Source organism: Peromyscus maniculatus, chromosome 21 (assembly GCF_049852395.1).
Source record: "Peromyscus maniculatus bairdii isolate BWxNUB_F1_BW_parent chromosome 21, HU_Pman_BW_mat_3.1, whole genome shotgun sequence".
Lineage (NCBI taxonomy): Eukaryota > Metazoa > Chordata > Mammalia > Rodentia > Cricetidae > Peromyscus > Peromyscus maniculatus.
Window position 1 is genome coordinate 11,202,417 of NC_134872.1, and position 19,003 is coordinate 11,221,419.

At 46.2% G+C, this 19,003-nt stretch overlaps 1 protein-coding gene across 3 annotated transcripts in view; it reads right to left on the minus strand.

The window, feature by feature from the left end:
- Nucleotides 1–19,003, minus strand: part of Ube2g2 (ubiquitin conjugating enzyme E2 G2) — a 27,523-nt gene continuing 8,520 nt past the window's right edge. For all 3 annotated transcript variants that reach the window (XM_006989397.4, XM_076558545.1, XM_076558546.1), the window contains exons 2-6: nucleotides 18,021–18,056; nucleotides 17,885–17,930; nucleotides 8,915–9,033; nucleotides 6,909–7,049; nucleotides 1–1,568 (exon numbers count right to left, since the gene is read on the minus strand). In XM_006989397.4, the coding sequence (XP_006989459.1) occupies nucleotides 1,456–1,568; nucleotides 6,909–7,049; nucleotides 8,915–9,033; nucleotides 17,885–17,930; nucleotides 18,021–18,056 (455 nt within the window). In that variant the 3' untranslated portion in view covers nucleotides 1–1,455. The remainder of the gene's footprint in view (nucleotides 1,569–6,908; nucleotides 7,050–8,914; nucleotides 9,034–17,884; nucleotides 17,931–18,020; nucleotides 18,057–19,003) is intronic.

Consider the following 19,003-nt stretch of genomic DNA (forward strand, 5'->3'; position numbering starts at 1 on the left):
TGGACATGGGATATACAGTTTTATTTAACAGCAATTAAAGTCCACCACACAAGAGGGACACCAGAGGATTCTTTTTTTCATTTAATAAATACAAATGAATAAAAATACTTTTGTTTTGTAAAGAGACTGCCTGTCTTCCCCCACTTGCCAGGGAAGCCTGAGGGTGGTGACATGCCCTGGGGACACTCTGCGGGGGTTCATGTCCCCACACAGGCCACTTCTTTGCAGAAAGGGCTTCATCTCAATGGCCTACAAATACTATTTCGGTACAATTCCCTTCTCCTGCACCTCCCAACACCAGACTCTGCTGCACTTCAAATAGAAACGGACTCCCTTGGGAGAAGGAAAGTATGAGGTTCCCATAGGTACCCAGTCGGAGCCCCAGAGCTGGGAACTACTAACACCATGAAACATGCACAGCGCTGGCCGCTGACATGTGAGCAAGGAAAAGCAGATCCTATGCAGCGAGATCTGCTGCACCCCCCACAGATGAGCTGCACTTTAAAAATAGAAACTCATGTTCAAATGGAACCTGGTTAGAAAAGGCCAAGCATCCGCTTACACTGAAGATCTGTTATTGCTTGTGGGGTCTGCTCGGGCACTGCTGCTCAGCATGGTCCTGCTGTTTGAGACCCTCCACCCCCGGCCTGCACCACAGCCACTTCCCAGCTGTCCGGATCAAAGTGGGCACCTCTGCTGAGCACCTAGTGGCAGATTCCCTTCCAACTCTGACAGTGAAGAACAATTTGATCCTAGAGCTAAACCCGGTGCGACCACATGTATATATACAGAACCCCCGGGCGAGACCCCCGCTAAAGCCCTGGCCATCCCCACCTGCTCTAGTGTGCACCAGTAACTCAGACATGGATGTAACCAGGAAGAGCAGCAGCCTTGGTGACCCATGTCCCCTCTTCTCATGAACCCATTTACCAGACAGCCCCTGGAGGGGGCTACGGTGACATCTGTGATGCACACAGCAAGCCTCTGTCACCACGCCAAAGGCAGCCCAGGCTGGTAAGTGCAGAGTGTCAAAAGAAGCTCAGAAGGCCTCCTGGGACACCTAGGAACTGAGAGGCGGGGACACCAGGCCCACACTGCTTTCTCCAAGGCCCCACGTCCTCAGAAGGGGCAGCACTGGTACACCCAGCCCCTGTGGATGTCAGAGGCAGGTCCTCAGCACTGCAGGAGGGAGCCGAGCTGAGGACCCCGTGGCTGGGAGAGGTAGTGAGGACAGCCTGGACCCTCCCTGAGGCGCAGCAGGAGGAGTCCTTTGGAGCACAGCAGCTGGCATTACTCCAGTCATGATTTCAGGGGAGCTGCCCGGCTGGGGTGGAAAGGAAGGAACCATAGGTGCTGTGGCTCTGCAGAGGCCTGTGTTGGTGTCGGCATGGCAGCTCTGTTGCCAAGTGTTCTGGAGGACGGCGCTGGACTGCGCAGTGTGCCCACGGTGTGGCCTCAGAGCCCCAGAGACTTCTGGACGATCTGCTTGGCGATCTTGTAGAACTGTTCCCGGTCATCCCTCCACATCTTGGAAGCATCTACATTCGCTCCACTCTCGTCATTGGGCTCTGTAGAGAAAGGGAGCTGTGAGTAAAGGGTGAGGAGCGCCTGGCCACAGCCTCCTTTTCCTCTCTAGAGCGCCACAGAGCTCTCGCGGGTCATTCTGGGTAGCAAGGGGACTTCCAACACAAACCAGGGCCTTCCGCCTGAGGAAGGGAGGCTGGAGGCTGGCACAAGCAGGGGACTGACCCTCAAGTCAGCAGCCCCTCACTTCCAGCAACCTGCAGCAGCTCCTTTAGGGGACAGGAACCCCCTTTCCCCACACACCCCAAACTCCCCTTGACGGGATCCTGCTCCCTTTGTACCTCCCTGGCCACTGCACCCTGGTGCCCAGGTAGCAACAGAAGTCCTCACAGCCCACCTGAGGGAGTCTGAGGGCCTGCCTCCTCCAGCCCCTCCAAATCCACCCATTCTCTTGGCCATGAGTGTCCACGTGTCTGAATACCAGACTGAGAAGTCAAACGCTCTGCTCCCATCCCAATCCCTCACCCGCCAGCTCCACACAGACAGACAGTCCTGCTAAGGTAAAACTGCAGGATGTGGCAACCAATGCAACTCCCAGGGCTCCCCACCAAGTTCAGTGTCAGGGCCCCTGCCCTGTCCAGCTGACCCTCAGCCCCCAATGTCTTTCCTTCCCACCTCCCTTGTCAACTCCTGGTGTCCCAACTCACTCCAAACAGGCCAGAGAAGTATTTCTGCAGTCGGGTTTACCACACTGGCCAGCAACTGCTGATAGGTTTGCAAGTTCCTTGAAAATACAGGGACCTCACACTGGGGTGTCTGTTGTACTAAGCATTAAACCACACAGTGGGGCCCCCAAAAATGAAAATGCCAAAGATCAGAGAATAGCAAACTGGTCAACAATCCGGCATGTCCTATATAATCTGTAATCATGGAAGTATGTGTGGTGATATTTTGTGTACCCTAATAAAATTTGGAGAACAGAACAAGCCACTAGATTAAACATAGAGGCCAGGCAGGGGTGGCCACACCTTTAATCCTCGCCCTCAGGAGGCAGAGATCGGTCTGGATCTCTGTGAGTTCAAAGCCCCTGGACTACATGAGATTGATTCAGTCACAGCGCCAGGCAGTGGTGGCACAGAGAAGGCTTTTCAGCTGGAGAGCTTTCGGCTGTGGACTGAAGAGACATTCAGTCACAGGATTCATGGAGCTGGCGAGGTGAGACGTGGCTGTGGCCTGTTCCTTTGTCTCTCTGGTCTTTCAGCATTTACCCCAATATCTGGTTCTGGGATTTTTATTAAAAGACCTTTTAAAAAAGTGAGCAACACCTGGCGCCCACCTTTGGGGACACGGATTCAGGAAAAGGCTGCTTGCCTGGGGTCTGGCAGCCACCAGCTCAGGCCGACACGCAGCCGGAGTCCCTACGCTGCCGGCTACCCTGCCTCTCTGCTGCAAACTCCATAGGTTTGGGGCTCTAGAGACCACAGGAGTCGGCCGCTTTCGCACACTTCCCTGTGAAGACAGCTAGGCCGTGTGCTGCAGACAGACAGCTAGGCCGTGTGCTGCTGCCCCCCTCTCCCGGTGGGTTCCGGCTTTCCTTGGCCCTCCTTGGGCTGCTGCCACGCCGTCATCTGAATTGTCACCATCAGCAGATGTGCTGAGTTAATTGGGATTTCTTTTCTTTTCTTTCTTTCTTTCTTTTTTCTTTCTTCGAAACAGGGTTTCTCTGTGTAGCTTTGGAGCCTGTCCTTGATCTTGCTCTGTAGACCAGGCTGGTCTCGAACTCACAGAGACCCACCTACCTCTGCCTCCTGAGTGCTGGGATTAAAGGCATGTGCTACCACTGCCCAGCTCAACTGGGACTTCTTAAAGGGAGGAATTAGTTAAAAGAAAGTTTTTTCCCACATTAAAATATGGGAAACATTTTTACAATGGAGGTAGTTTAGTCTCTGTTTGATAATACTATTGATGGCCTGAAAATGGAACAATTAAATGAGAGGATAATTAATGTTGATGGGATTTATGTAATTTCAATTATAAATATTATTTGATCTCTTCTGTTTCATCATTTAAAAAGCTGGTTAATATGAGTATCAAGATAAAAGTTTTTAGAAAAACCTGTTAAAACAGATCATAAAGACATTCAGACCCAGACAGAAGAATTTAAAGAAGAACCAATGTCAGCATTGCATTATAAGGTTACAGAGAAACAGCCTAAGGCTTTCAAACAGCCGATTTTAATTTATCCAGTAGCCTTACAGGAACTGCCAAATGATAGCTACCACCGACTGTGCAAGAGCTGAATGGACTCCTGTGCAAATGTTAGATTTGAGGAGATTCAAAGAAGCAATAGTCTCATATGGCACCCACTCATCTTTCATAAAGCAGATGTTAAACTCATGCTCAACTTGTAATAGGATTATTCCTCAAGACTGGACAGATTTGGTTACAACCATCTTAGATGGCTGGTCCCCAATTACAATGGAGGACCTAGTGGAAGGATGAGGCTAAGACCATTGAACAATTGAGTAGGGCTAGAGGTATCGAAATTCCCCAAGATAAACTTCTTGGAGAAGGCGATTATGCTGATATGCAAAGACAATCTTTATATGATGACCACACCCTGGCTTTATGCCACATGGCAGCCTTGAATGCTTGAGACAGAATTGAAGAAGTAGGAAAGAAAACTGAGTCATTTACTAAAGTTATACAGGGCCCAAAAGAAACTTTCACTGATTTTTTACAAAGATTGACTTCAGCAGTAAATAGAATGATACCAAATTCTGAATCTAGACAGATAATAATTGAATCTCTGGCTTTTGAAAATGCTAATGAACAATGCAAAAGGGTAATTAGGCCGTTAAAGGCAAGATCAGCACCCTTGGCAGAATGGATCTGAGATACAATAAATTTTGAATCTCATGACCATGACCATGGTTGGATAGGTAATTTCCAGAGGTCTGAAGAAAAATCATAATGTCAAATGTTTCAATTGTGGTAAACAAGGTCACCTAAAAAGGGACTATAAGCAAGATGTTCCTAGAAACAATGTTTTTTCAAGGAACAATAGCAACAGCACGCCCCTCCCTTCTGGATTATGTAGAAGGTGTGGCAAAGGCAGATATTGGACTGATAAATGTAGATCAACAAGGGACAGACAAGGTAATCCCTTGCCTTTGCCACCAGGAAACTCCCTGAGGGACCTCTCAAAGGCCCCCATGTCAATTCCATTCAGTCCTTTCCAGTCATCATGGAAGAAACTCCTTCCCAGAGCAATTAAAGAAACTAATGTCTATTGTAAAAACCATACTGCTCTGGATGATAGAACTATAGAAGAGAGAACAAAAAATTCAGGAGAAACCATAAATCACAATAGATAAAGGTTAGATTTGGAACCTTTCCAAAGTTAGGGTTGGGGAAGGGTTTTGTTTTTGTCTTTCCAGGAGAATAAAGGCATCCAGCTAAGGAATCTGAAGACCACTGGACAAATGAGACATCTGAAGAAAAAGGACAAATCATCCAGAAAACTTGTCCTACAAAAAAGATTTTCTGCAGTGAACCATGACCACACCTAACAGAGACTTTGAAGTCTCCAAAAAGAAGATGGGACCCTACAACTGCAATTCCATCAGGACAACGACAACACCATTAAGCTGACAAACACCACCCAAAGATCAGTTTGGACTACAAACTGCTCAGGACAATACAGAGATGGATAGCTGAGATGATATAGCCTCACAGACTACTCCAATCAGTACTTCACCATAATCCTAAATTTTCTTTGTGTCCCCATAAGACTACCAGTGCCCCCAATCAGCAGGAAGTAGCCTAGAAAACTATGCCCACATTCCCAAAAAATGGATTATGGATGTTTGTTTTGTTTAGAGGTTGGTTAAAAATTGTTATTGGTCATAGTCAATCTCTTTCTAAATGAAGAAAGAGGGATATGATATAGAAATGTATTATATAGAAATGACAGGATAAAAAGGTAGATTATTGAATCTACTCTTAAAAAAGAGAGAGATTTAGAAATGACAGGATAAAAGGGTAGATTATTGAATCTATTCTGAAAAGAAAAAAGGGAGAATATGGATATGGTAAGATAAAAAGGTAATTGCTGAATCTACTTTTAAGAAGTAACTACTTGTTTTAAATATTTTACATTGGATTGGATTTTTGTATATTATATACAAATTATGTATATTGATACAAATTTGAGGTTAATTTTGTTAGAATATACTGTACATATATTTCTACTCTTGTTCAAGGTATTGTACCTATACAGTAATTTAGCAATGTAATGTAAATTGCTAGTCCTTGAAAATTATCATTACCAACTATTTAGGATAATAAAGAAATGCAGATTAGCAGTTAGTCACATATTACAATGGAACTTGTCAGGTTAGGTATGTTTTCAAAGTCAAACAGATATATTTTAGATAGATCGTCTTCAGACACTTCAGAGATCTATAGAATATGGCATTTAAGATATTTTAATAACATAGTTTTTTTTTTTTTAATGACAATGAGACATGTCTGCTCCTGACAGTACCAATCTACTTCAGAGATGATGGATGTTGAAAAAACTCTTTATGGAGTTTACTTTCTTTGTGGCAAGTTAGCCACAGGGCAAGAAAATGTCGTTGCCTCGACTGCTGACAGTGTGCTGTCCAAATGGACAAGCAGGACACAAAAGAAAAAACTGCTGAATTTTGCCAAGATAAAGTAGGACAGCCCTTCAGAAAATCCTGCTTCACAGATAAGTCTGTCAGATATGCTAGGCCTGTAGGCAGAAGATGGATGCCCCAATATTGCAGAAGAACCTTGGGGGACTGTCCAGGTAGCCAGCTGTTTCTGTCATTTCTCACATTTTTTGGAAGTCGCTTGTTTGCACTTCCTGTTTACTTAGGTAATTGTATTTCCTTCTTGGGTCTCTGAGGGAGTTGAAGACTAGGTAGTTATAGTTTTTCTTGTTAACAAATTCAGAAAAGAAACTAACTGAAGAGGTATAAAGTGTATAAGTTCCAAAAACATCAAAAAATAGTTTTGGGTTGGTAATACAAGTTAGAATAGAATTTGAATTAGGTACAACATTTTGGACTCACCAAAATAGGATAAATAGTGGAATATTTTCTCTGAATCTGTCAAATGTTAATGGATTAGACATTATTAATGTAATTCTTGACTGTATATATTGTATATAGTTATTGTACTTACTGTATATTGTTTTTCTTATATTAGTTATAACCTTCTTTTATTATTTTAGACAAAAAAGGGGGAACGTGATAATATATTGTATATTCTAATAAAATGTGCCTGAAAGTATGCTCACACTCGGGAAAGTACAGACCTGATTCAGTAACAGAAAATGGAATGCACAAACTCACCTGCCAGCATGCTCACCACGGAAAGCAGGATCTTCTCTACACTCTGCACAGGGCTCCACCGCTCAGCACTGCTCTCATAGCCCATGGGATCATCGCCTGGGGCATGCAAGATGGAGATGCAGACTCTCCCGTCGGGATAGACTGCAAAATTCAGAGGCAGCCATGTGAGCCCAGACACGGTGCCACTGTGCTGGGGAAGCTCTTCAGAGGCCCAGCTGTTTGTACAGCAGTAACAGGACACTTCCTGTTGGCACAAATCCCAGAGAGGCCTACCAGCAGCAGGCCAGACCTTCTGGGGACTGATCAGGTCCTGTGGTCACTGGCTGACAAGGGCGCTTGGGACCAGGTCTACCTAGCACTAACTAGTCACAAATGGACTCCACCTTGTTATAGATTTCTCTGAGCATTATCACCAAAAGGAGTAAGTGAAAAGTGAGTGGATAAATATTCCAAAATTCAAGTACCCAGAAATCAAGATTCTTCACAGGGCTCTGCAGCACAGGTTTCAGACATCCCTAACTCAGCTGGCAGGACCACCCCCACCCCACCCCAAATCGATGTCCATGTAGCCAGAGTAGAGGCAAGGCACTGAATTACTTAAGTGCAGAGAAGGGGTGGGCATTTAACAACACACCCAGTTCAAAATTATTTTTTACAAAATAAAAAGACATCAATTTGGGTTGGAGAAGCAGTTCAGTGGTTAAGAGGGTTGACTGCTTTTCCAAAGGACCAGGGTTCGACCAGCACCCACATAATGGCTCAGAACCATCCTTAACTCTAATTCCAGCGGATTAAAGTCTTCTGGCTTCTGTGAGTACCATGAACATGTAAAACAGATATACATGCAGCTAAAATACCCGTACACATAAAATAAAATTGAAATCAATTTTAAAAAACTAGTGACAAATAAGTAAATGTCTTATTTTTACAAAATAGAATATCCTACTTGAATTTCTGTCCCAGGATCGGATTTTTAATATCAGGATTGTTAGTGGCAATAAAAATCCTTTATAAGCAGAAGCATTGCTCTAAATACCATCATTCAAAATACAACACACTGTCCCATTTCTCCTGTGTCTGCCGGGCATGTTGACATATGTGTGGACTCTAGCACCTGGGAGATGTAGTCAGGAAAATCAGGAGTTCAAGACCATCCTGGGCAATATGAACCCTATATCAAACACTTCACCCCTCAAATTTCTCTTATCTATAATACCTACTTGTAAAAGGAAGAAGTTAAATAAATAAATAATCCCAATCAGAGAAGAGTCACTGGCAGTATTATTATACCCATTTCCAGACACTTGCACAGATTGTTTTCTGAAGATAAAACTCAGAGCACTATTGAGTACTGGCTTACTTCCCAGTCAACACTAAACTTGAGTGCATCACCATGCCACTTCTATGGATTCTTAACATCCCGTCTAACTAGAGCATTCCTTAACTCTGCTGTAGGAAGGCTGGGCTGACTCCAGTTTACCATGCATGAGTGTTTTGCTGTATGTATGTCTGTGCAAACACAAGAGAGTCTGGTTACAGAGAGGCCAGCAGAGGGTATCAGATTCCCTGGAGCCTTGGTTGTGAGCAACTATGTGTGTACTGGGAACCAAATCTGAGTCCTCTGCAAGAGCAGCAAGTGCTTTTAACCACTAAAATAATTCCAATTTTCCACCATTAAAAATATATTGCGACAAAGGCCAATGCAGGCCACAAAGCACTCAAGGCCTGAAAGTTCTAGTAAGCCCATTAATGCAGGATGGCTGGGCCAAATAGCTAGTGTTAAGTTCATACATTTTTTTTTCCTCCTCTACATTAAGCTGATCTTCAAAATAGAAATCCTGGTGCTCACACCATAACCGATTTGCCCCAGTTTAAGAGCTGGCAGCCATTGGAGACATGTGCGTACAGTACTGGTGTGCTGCATCCCATGTACCTGCAGGACCCCCTGCCTCTTATTAACAACGCAGCATCCTGCTGCCTTGTCAACCACATTTGGACTCACTTACTGTTGGGATGGAACATCTCGCAGGTGAATCTCATCTTTGGAGGACTCAAGGGGTAGTCAAGTGGGAAACTCAGGATGGCAGGAAAAACACCAAACTCAAAGCAAGTGTCTTCAGGGCCCCTGCAAATTAGGAGATAGACGTCGTCATCACAGTGCCTGCCCCGACTCAGACATGGGAGAAGGAACCAGGAGCTCTGTTCCAGCTGTTTTAGACCCGAGGCACCGGCGGCAGAGCTCTGCACAGTAACTGCACCAGAGAGACACTCCAGCATACTGCGGCCCTCGGGAGGTGGCTGTCGCTGAGGTCCAGCTCCCGTGAGGATTGAGGTGTGAACTGTAGCAGAGAATAATCAAGAGCCTCTGCAGAGGCGGGTGAGGAGCTAAGGAATGTATTTCAAAGGATATTTTGACTTTTTCAGTGTGCCTAAGATGTGATTTTATACCCATCAAACAGAAAGGGTACACATGTGATCCTCAACTCATGCTCAGTGTGAAAGAAGCCTAGGCCACTGGGCGGTGGTGGCACACTCCTTTAACCCCAGCACTTGGGAGGCAGAGGCAGGCTGATCTCTGAGTTCAAGACCGGCCTGGTCTACAGAGTAAGTTCCAGGACAGCCAGGGAGACACAGAGAAACCCTGTCTCAAAAGAACAAAAATCAATAAATAAAAAATAAACAGCTCTGCCTCCCTGTGACAGCAGGTCTAACACAGAAAGAACCCTCTTAACACAGGGATAAGGACCTGGACTTCCACAGACAGGGGGAGAATTAGGAGATGTAAAAGCCGTCTTTACTTACTAGAAAAGAATTTCTCAAAATCCAAACTTAGCTGGGTGTAGTGGTGCCTGATGTCTAGGGCAACTGGTCTACACAAGCTCTTGTCTCAAGACAACAACAAGGGGCGGGTGGGAAGGGGTGGCTCCGCAGTTAAGAACACATACTGCTCCTCCAAAGGACCCGAGTTTGATTCTCAGCACTACAAGGGGCAGCTCGCAATCACCTCTAACTCCAGCTACAGGGGGATCCAACTCCTCTGATTTCTGTGGGCACTTGTACTTATGACTCAAGCACCACCACCACCACCACCCCACACACACACACACACTTAAAATAACAAAAATCAATCTGGGGGTAAAAAGCTCAGTCTGTAAAGTCTCATGCAAGCCTGAGAGCCAGGGTTCAAGCTCCAGAGCTCATGTAAACAGGCAGGTGTGAAGGTACACGCTTTTGACCCAAGCACCGGGGAGGTGGAGCTAGGGGAACCCCCTAGGCTCACTGGTCAGTTATCCTCACCAAATCAGCAAATCCCAGGCCAATAGGAGACCCTGTCTCAAAAAGCAAGTGGTCCTGATGAACATCTGAGGTTGATTTCATCCCCACACACATGTGGCACAGATAACCATCTGCATGCACATATGTATGCATCACACATACATATTGTTCCCGGATAAAACACCACAAAAAACCAACAACATGAATATGTTTAAAGTTTTGATAAAGTTATTTTCGATCAGTGATACATAGATCTGTAAAATACTTGCTGCACTATTTATCTCCACAATTAAGAGAGCAAAGAAAAAATTTTAATTTCGTTCACAGTCACACCCAGGGCTTCGAAAGAACAATGCAGTGTCTTGTTAAGCCAAGTTTTTTTCTCAGTGACAAGCCTTGACTCTGGAAAGCGATCCTGTGCTACTTCAAAAACAAGATGAATAGCTTTTCTGCTTGGAGGGATGACATGCTGCCTGACAGTGCCCTGGGGTCCTGGCACCAGGCCGAGGCAGAGGATGCCCTGAGAAGCAGCAGCACAGTCACCTTCACAGGTGTGGTCCAGCTGAGTTTTCCTCTCTCCCCCACAGGGGCCTGGATGGAGCCCTGAGCCCCCCGTTCTCTCCTAAGTCCATCTGTCCAGCACTGTGGAGGTAACTCCCCTATCAGCACTTCCCATCCTCCTGAACTAAGGAGGTCAAGGGGACTGCTGCTATTTTACTACTGGCCAAAGCTGGGAGATGCACAATGCAGTCTTTAAAACTGCAGTCAGAAGGTTGGACAAACAAAGACACTGCCTCAGAAGTAATCCTGCTGGCCAGGCCTGGTGGTACATGCTATTAGTCCCAGCACTTGGGAGGCAGAGGCAGGTGGATCTCTGTGAGCTCAAGCCCAGCCTGATCTATATGGAGAGTTCCAGGCCAGTCAAGGGTACATAACAGAGATTAATCTTGTCTCAAAAGGAGAGAGACAGACAGACAGACACAGACAGAAAAGACTGAGACAAAACACCCTGTAGGGCCTCACTACGGCTGGCACCAATGAGTCTAGAGTGAGAAAAAAATGGGTAGTGTCCTTGGAATGAGCTACATGGCATTTGCTCAATGCTTTGATAACAGGTCTTTGTTTCTCATAATGGGGCTTTCTTTAAAAAAAAAAAAAAAAAAGTCTACTGGGTTGTTCATAGCATCAGAAGCATGACCCAACATTTCCTCAAGTGCGCCCACATCTTAAATAGCAAAGCTGTTTGCGCATACTCAGGCTCACTGCCGGTTTAAACTGGGGTTTCCTTCTCTCTTCCAGCACGCCTGCCCCTTGAGCAGGTATGCAGGTGGCAAACTGCAGGGACGTGCCTGCCAAGGTGGGAAACGCCACAGAGAAGCTTCCTGCCCGGGACGGGGAAACAAACAATAGCTTTAGACAAGTTTCACTCCCCACTTCTGGAAGTGAGGACCCTCACCTCACAGAACAGGAAAGGAAATGAAACAGCCAAGGCACACACAATCTCTTGCGCCAACAAACAACCTTCCATCGACTGATTGCAAACACTGCCTAACTTCCTATTCCCCAGCACACCATTAGAGTATTGTGTTATAACTGCTGTCTTTGGGGAATGCCTCCTTAAAGGCCTCCCTGGCTTCTCGTCTGCAAGAGAACAGACGTGGAAGAATGACCAACGGCTGCCATTCCTGCCCCGGCTGACTGCCTAACTCAGCCTGTCCTCCAGAGCTGCCTCAGACCACATCAGCAGCACACCTGTAACCACGGAACTCCAGCCAGAAGCTTGCCTTTCATTTTTGGATGCTGCAAGGTGGAGAAGCCAACCTGTGCCTGGAAGGCAGAGGGTCAGAGCAGCTCCCGAAGCCACAGTTGTTTGGCCCCGCCTGCCACTGATCCCAGGGAGGCGAATGTTCGAGAAGCCACTTTGCTGTTCTCTTTAGGAAGTGTCTAAATGGATGAAAGACTGTCTTACACCACTGTAATTGATGAGGTGTTAAAATAACAGACTGCCCCTCTCTTTGGAACTCAGAACCAGAGATGAATTACTAGGGATTGCTAATCTCCGCAGTAAGGCTGGCTAGAATACACAGCATACAAACAAAGTGGGCAAACGCACAAACACCCTCCCTACAGCCCGAAGGTCCCTCAGCAACACCCAGCAGGAGTGTTCCACTCCAGACTTCAATGAAGTTTTCTCCAGCAGCTCCTACCTCACCAGGGCCCAGATCTGGCCACACTCTGGGCTGATGGGAGTTGCTGGCTAGGCAGCAGAGATCACCAGAGACTTGTCTACTCCCAGGATATAACACCTTGTTGGCAACAGGACACCATGGTAGGAAGCTGTACCTTGGAAAAGGGTCCACATGCACCTTTGCTGTCCCAGCAACTTGGATAGACAGGGATACCCTGATTCTTCTGTGTTATTCAAAAAGATCCTTCCACTGCCAGAACCAGGGTAGTAACACAAGGGTTTGTTCCACGTTGTAATTTCAGGTCAACTCTGTCCAAAGGAGTCACAGCCACATCCTAATGTGTTTGCATTAGAGACACTGCTAGGAAACTTAAATACACCCCCCCATCTTGAAGGGCACAGAGTGCTCCGAGAACTGCATGGTGAATTCTAACACAGAGGATCCCTTGTCTACATAAATGCTAACCTTACTCATGTTGGAAAATATCCAAATACAGAAATGTGTAAGCAAAAACGCTAACACTCCTCCTTCACCCTGCCTGTGTCCTTCCCTGAGAAGACAGCAGCGAGGGTCTGCGGGCTGTCCTGTGTGTGTGTAGGGACACACACCCTAGCAACGAGAGCGGACTACTTTAGAGTTAAAATTGTATCATGGTAATGAGCGATGGGAATGACGTTCTCAAGGATGAGAGTTTGAAAACCCTGAATAAAGGAACACCCCACACTTCCAGACTGGAGCACTGTAAAACTAAAGCTCCACCAGCCAGACAGTGTGGTGTGCGGCAGACGGACGAAGCCCCTGAATGACGGTTTGTGTTATTTTGACAGATGCTGAGAGTACTCAATGGGCAAGTGGGTGGCCACAGGCAGAGCGAAGGCCGACTCCTACACTTCATTCCTTACATAAAACTAACCGAAAAGAACCAAGGGTGGAAGTGTAGAGAGCTACAAGCTACTGGGATACTACCACTGCTGGCCAACCACCAGGCAGGGCGATGGCAAAGCCAGCAGTATCAGGCTGCCAGGAGACAAGCAGTGGCCAAAAGTACCAGGGACAGAAGAGGCCCTAGAAACCAGCTATCTGAGGGAGGAGAGGCCCCCAGTCACCAAGGAATAAAAGCCCAGCCTGCTCTCTGCCAAAACAGCAGGGTGAGACAAAGCCACAGGAGGACAGTTAATTCCTTGATAGATGTTTTAAGAACATTTGTAAACGGCCTCTTGTTTGTGAAGGGTCTGGAACAAGACCAAAACCCACAAAGTCACTAGATCTTGGAGCAGGGGAATTCCACACTAACGCAAAAGCCTTATTCAAACACAAACGTGCTCTCCTGAAAATCAGTTGTAATTACTTTTTAAGACAGGTTTTCAAAATATTTGTTTAACTTTATACTGTTTATCTAAAATTAGTAATAGTTAATTCAACAGACTTTTAACAATGCACTTTTTAAAATCCACACTAGAGAGCTCAACTGTTCTTTAATGAGCTTCTCAACCCATCTGTGGACACATACGAGCCAACATCTTCCAAATATGACAGGCTCATCAGGTGCCCTGACCTCTGCAGGCTTCCTAACAACCGCTGCTCCTACAGCTGGCGAGCTGCTGTGATGGCATGTGAGCGAGTGCAGGTGTGTCTGTGTTGACACAGGACATGGCAGATGAAACAAACAGGTCACACATCAGTTCACACACATGATCATCTGCTTCTTTAAAAGCAAACAATGCCTGGGGAAATGGCTGCAGGCCAGGAGTTTGATCCCCCAGCTCTGTAAAGTGAGTGAAAGAAAAGTAAACAGAGCTCCACCTGACATGGCCCCCAGCAATGACCTGGCTAGGGGCAGCAATGGTCACAGGCCTGTATCATCTCACCGAAAAGCAAGAGAACCCTCCCTCTTATGCCGATTCACCAATGTCTGATGCTAACAATCAGCAAGTTCCAGAAATGATTCCTAAGTTTTAAATAACTTGCATTATAGAATACTGTCAATTTTTCTGTTTTGTTTGTTTGGTTTTGGTTATTGTCTGGTTGGTATTTCAAGATGAGGTTTCTCTATATAACAACCCTGGCTGTCCTGGAACTCATTCTGTAGATTGTAGTTGTTTTTTTTTTTTTTTTTACTCTTTGGGGGCCCACCCAGCCCCCAAATAAATACACAGAGACTTATTCTTACTTATGAATGCCCAGCATTAGCTTGGCTCGTTTCTAGCCAGCTTTTCTAACTTAAATATCCTGTTTCTCTTTAACCGCCTCTTGCCTCTGGGCTCTTACCTTTCTTTATTCTGTATCTCTTGCTTTCCTTCTTACTCCACAGTTGACTGTGTGGCTGGGCAGCTGACCCCTGGCATCCTCCTCTTCTCCTTTTCTTGTTCCTCCCTCTTCTCTACTCTTCTAGATTTCTCCTTTTTGTCTTTCTGCCTGTTTCTCTCTCCTGCCTAGCTATTGGCCATTCAGCTCTTTATTGACCAATCAGGTGTTTTAGGCAGGCTTTACACACAGCTTTACAGAGTTAAACAAATGCAACATACAAGAATGCAACACATCTTTGCATCATTAAACAAATATTACCCAGCATAAATGAATGTAACACATCTTAATCTAATATTCCACAACAGTAGACCAGGCTGGCTTTGAACTCAGAGATCTGCCTGCCTCTGCCTCCTAAGTGCTGGGATTAAAGGCATGTGCCACCACCATGCCGGTCAATTTCTTTTACTAGCTCTTGTTATTATGGTTACAGCCCAAAGTTTCCAGCATCCACCAGAAACTCAGAATAGATCCCTCAAGTACGCAAGGCTCAAGTGTACCACAGTACACACAGACTCCAGAAAACTTAGAAAAAAATGTGATGCAGCTCAAGCAATGAAGGTCTGATAAACATCAGGTCTGGGGCACTTTCTCTAGACAGTGTTTATGGGTGACTTAAAAAATAAAATCAAAACCCCTCACTTTCACTCAGCCTTCATGCATGGCCTAACCTTCACAGGCAAAACTTACCAGTAATTTTCCCAGGCCAACTTGTAGATCTTTAGGAACTAATGTGCCAGGCCTATAATACTAGCAACTCAGCAAGCTGAGGAAAAGGGTTCAAAAGTTCAAGGCCTTTTCTGAGCCACAAGAGTGAGTTCAAGACCAACCTGGTGAATTTAGCAAAACCTTGTCTCAAACTTAAAAATAAAAAGGGCTTGGGCATAGGTGATGCAGTGTTCTGACAGCATGTACAAGGCTCTGGGTATTGAGGGTGGGGTGGGGATGAACACACGGGTAGGGATGGACACATGGATAGGACACAGCACCAATGTGCTGTAAGCACAGACATAAACAAATCCTGCCTTGCTCAGAGCTCACACCTGGATGGGTAGCCAAACCTCTTTCCCTACCTTGCCCCCCAGAGAACTTCTCAACCAACAAAATCCAGCCTGAAACACAGGAGTTAATTGAAATTTTTTATTGACTGAGAAACTGACCACAGAGTGCAGCTTACTCAGTTCAACATAACCTCATTTTCTTGCACATCGAAGGTAGAAAGAAGAATGCTAAACAGGCTGAGTATGGACTAGAGAAGAGGACACTCCAGACTCAGGGTCCCCTGTTTCTCTTCTAAGCAACATGACTGTAAGTTAAATATCACAAAATCCAGACTGGGGTTAGGAGCCTCAAGCTCACTCTGGAATAAACCGCATCATATTCAGAGCCACCAACAGTGAAGGGCTGTATGCCAGAGAAGGCAAACAGAGAAACAGGAAGCAGAATTGGGGTGGGGAGGAGAAAAGGGGAAGAAACAGAGGCCCTGGCTTTTCCGGTCTAATGCTGCTCCAGGAGGTCTGTTTGGTCACCTACTACTTTATTCCTACTAGAAAAGCCACCCACACTATTTGAGGCAAATCCACCAGAACTACTGCATATTATGGGATATAAATATTGAAGGGACACTACCACACTGAGCATGTGGCTCTGGCAGGCCTCGCCCTTCTGCCCCATTCCCTCGGCCTTGGTAAAAACCGTTAGATTACACTCCTAAAGCTAGCCACCAAGGTCCGTTTCCTTATTTGGCCACTTCCTCCTCCTGAGGCTGACTACCAAGGTCCAGCTGTCAAAGTATTGAAGTCCAGCATCAAAAGCCCCTAACTTAATTTAGCTCCCCTAATTAACATGCCAATTAAAATGAAGCACTCATCCTAACATGGAGTTTCCCCTTGTACCTTCATAAACCGCCATTTGCCTATGGGCCATGTCTGTCTCCTCTCTATCCAGAGGCCGTCCTCTGTCCTCCAGGACAAATACCCTGCCCTTTCCTCGCTCCCTTCCCTTCTCCCTCGTCCTCTATCTCCTATCTTTGTCCCTTATCCCTGCCCTCTGTCCCTCTGGTAAAATAAATCTCCTTTGTGCTGAGAACTTGGTCTTGGGGGCCCTGAGCCAACACTTTCCTTTCAGATATATATTGATAAATACACTCACACGTTGTTTTCTTTAGCTTCTGGCCATGGCTCCTGGTTTCTAAGTCATTCCTCCGAGTCAAGCCTTTACACAGACTGCCCAACCGTGCCACAAGGAAATTCTCTGACTGAACTTTCCCCATGACAAATGCCAAGACCTTCCTCCTTCCAGAAGGGGCTGGGCTCACGACCTTGAGGAAGTAATGCACACAGAGAGGTCAAGAAACTGACTAGACAGGCCCAGCTGGGCTTCCATGCTGGGTATCAGGGTTACATGTGCCGTGAGTCGGCACCAGAGAAAGGAGACAGGGGCATTACAGGATGGGGTTGGAGCCTGTTGCCAGCCCACGTGTGGCAGCTCACAGGAGCAACAAGAACTCACCACGTGCTACAAAGTACCTGTGCTCACAACTGTCTAAACTCTAGTTCCAGAGACTCTGAGACACCAGGCACACATGTAGGCAAAACACTCACACTTCAAAAGCACCCTACAAGAAACTGTAAATGTGAGTCAAGTGTTTCCCTTTCAGGGAGCGGCCACAATGCTGGAGTCATATGAACCCCAACTTCTAGCTAGTCACAAGTTCCAGAGACTCAGACTTAAGACTAGGCCTGCAGAAAGATTGTCCTGGAGACAGAAACCTCAGCCTGTGGGACCTGCCGCTCTCCAGACAGACAGTGTCCTGACTGCATTGGATCAGAGCACACTGGATACTCAAGAGCTGGATGGAGCTCTGGTGAGGAGACCCCACAGCTCAGGGGACACAGAAGCTTTCTGTGTTGTCTGTGATGTAAAAGCAAAGGACTAAGTAAGGTATTGTTTCTTCCTAACATAACCACACATTAAAAACCGCCACTGAAACTACCCAGAGCTGCTCATATTCACAACTAAATCTTTACTGGGTCTAAGGCACCACTGTCATCTCCTTTGGATCCACGTTCACCTGGATTCTGCCCAGAGAACAGCTGAAAGCTACAAGTCCACTTGGGCCCAGTCAACATTTCAGAGTAGAGATTCTTAGACCTAGTTTCCAGTAAAGCATGGGGAAAAAAATAGTAACCCACACAATTAACTTACATGATCAATGCCTCCCATTCAAAAAAATTCTCTTCATTCATGGGGCCTGCAGGGAAAGAAAAGATTCCACATCTTACTTAGAAGGCAGCTTTGGCAACTGGAAGAAAATGATAATGAAGTCACTCAAGCCCCTTACCTGCCACAATTCCTTCTGGAGGATTCAGGGTTAATTCTGTAAAGGTAAAGAACAGAGCCATTACCAGACAGAACGTGTTACACTGTCATCGCTTAGCAAAGCACTTTCATGAGTCATATGAACTAGATTACAGTGTACATTTCTCCCGAGAGGGCAGCTCTCTGTGTCCAAAGGAAGGCCCAGCCCCGAAACCAACACTGGCTCTGAGCAGCCCTTTACATCAGTAAGAGGTGAAAACAAAGGGGGACAGACTACGCCTGCCATGTCCCCCCATGTCCCCCCTAGTCCCCATGTGCCCTGTCCATGCTCCCGCCAGCTCCTCTGACAAACGCTCACCATCTAAAATGGGCTATTTTCTAATTAAATGCCATTTCCTATCAATTTAAGAGTTAGCACAAACCTTTCTGAATGTGACAGAAAGATGAGGCCAAGCTGAGGTTGCAGGGAGTGACCTAATCAGACCGACCACTCTCTGGGTCAGCGATCTCGGCCACCACCCTGCAGAAGCCCAGATGGTCACCCTTATGACAAATGGCAGCGGGTAAGCCTACTGCAGAGTCTCAGCTACTCAAGGCCGGTAGCTGCCGAAGACCAGGTGTCCAGCTCTGCCACCAGGTGGTGGGTCAACTCTTGCATTATGATTTTTATCTAGGTCATGTTCCGGTCTGGGGTGTGTCCCTAAGAGTCAAGTGTTGGAAGCAGAGTAGGGGTGCTGGGGTGGGGAAGAACGTGACCGTTAGGAGGTGGGGGCATGAGGTAGTGTATGTGACACTGGGCATACGACACCAGAGTGGTTCCAGAAGCGGCCAGCTGTGAGCACTGTCTCATGTACAATCCTGCACTCAGGTCACTACAGTCGCCACAATGTTGGCCACCCATCGTCATCCCACAGACCCTCATCTTCTACTCTGAACTCCAAAAACGTGAGCTAAAAAAAATAAATTTAGGACAAGAGTGTCCCTGTGTAAAACCTGGACTGTGTC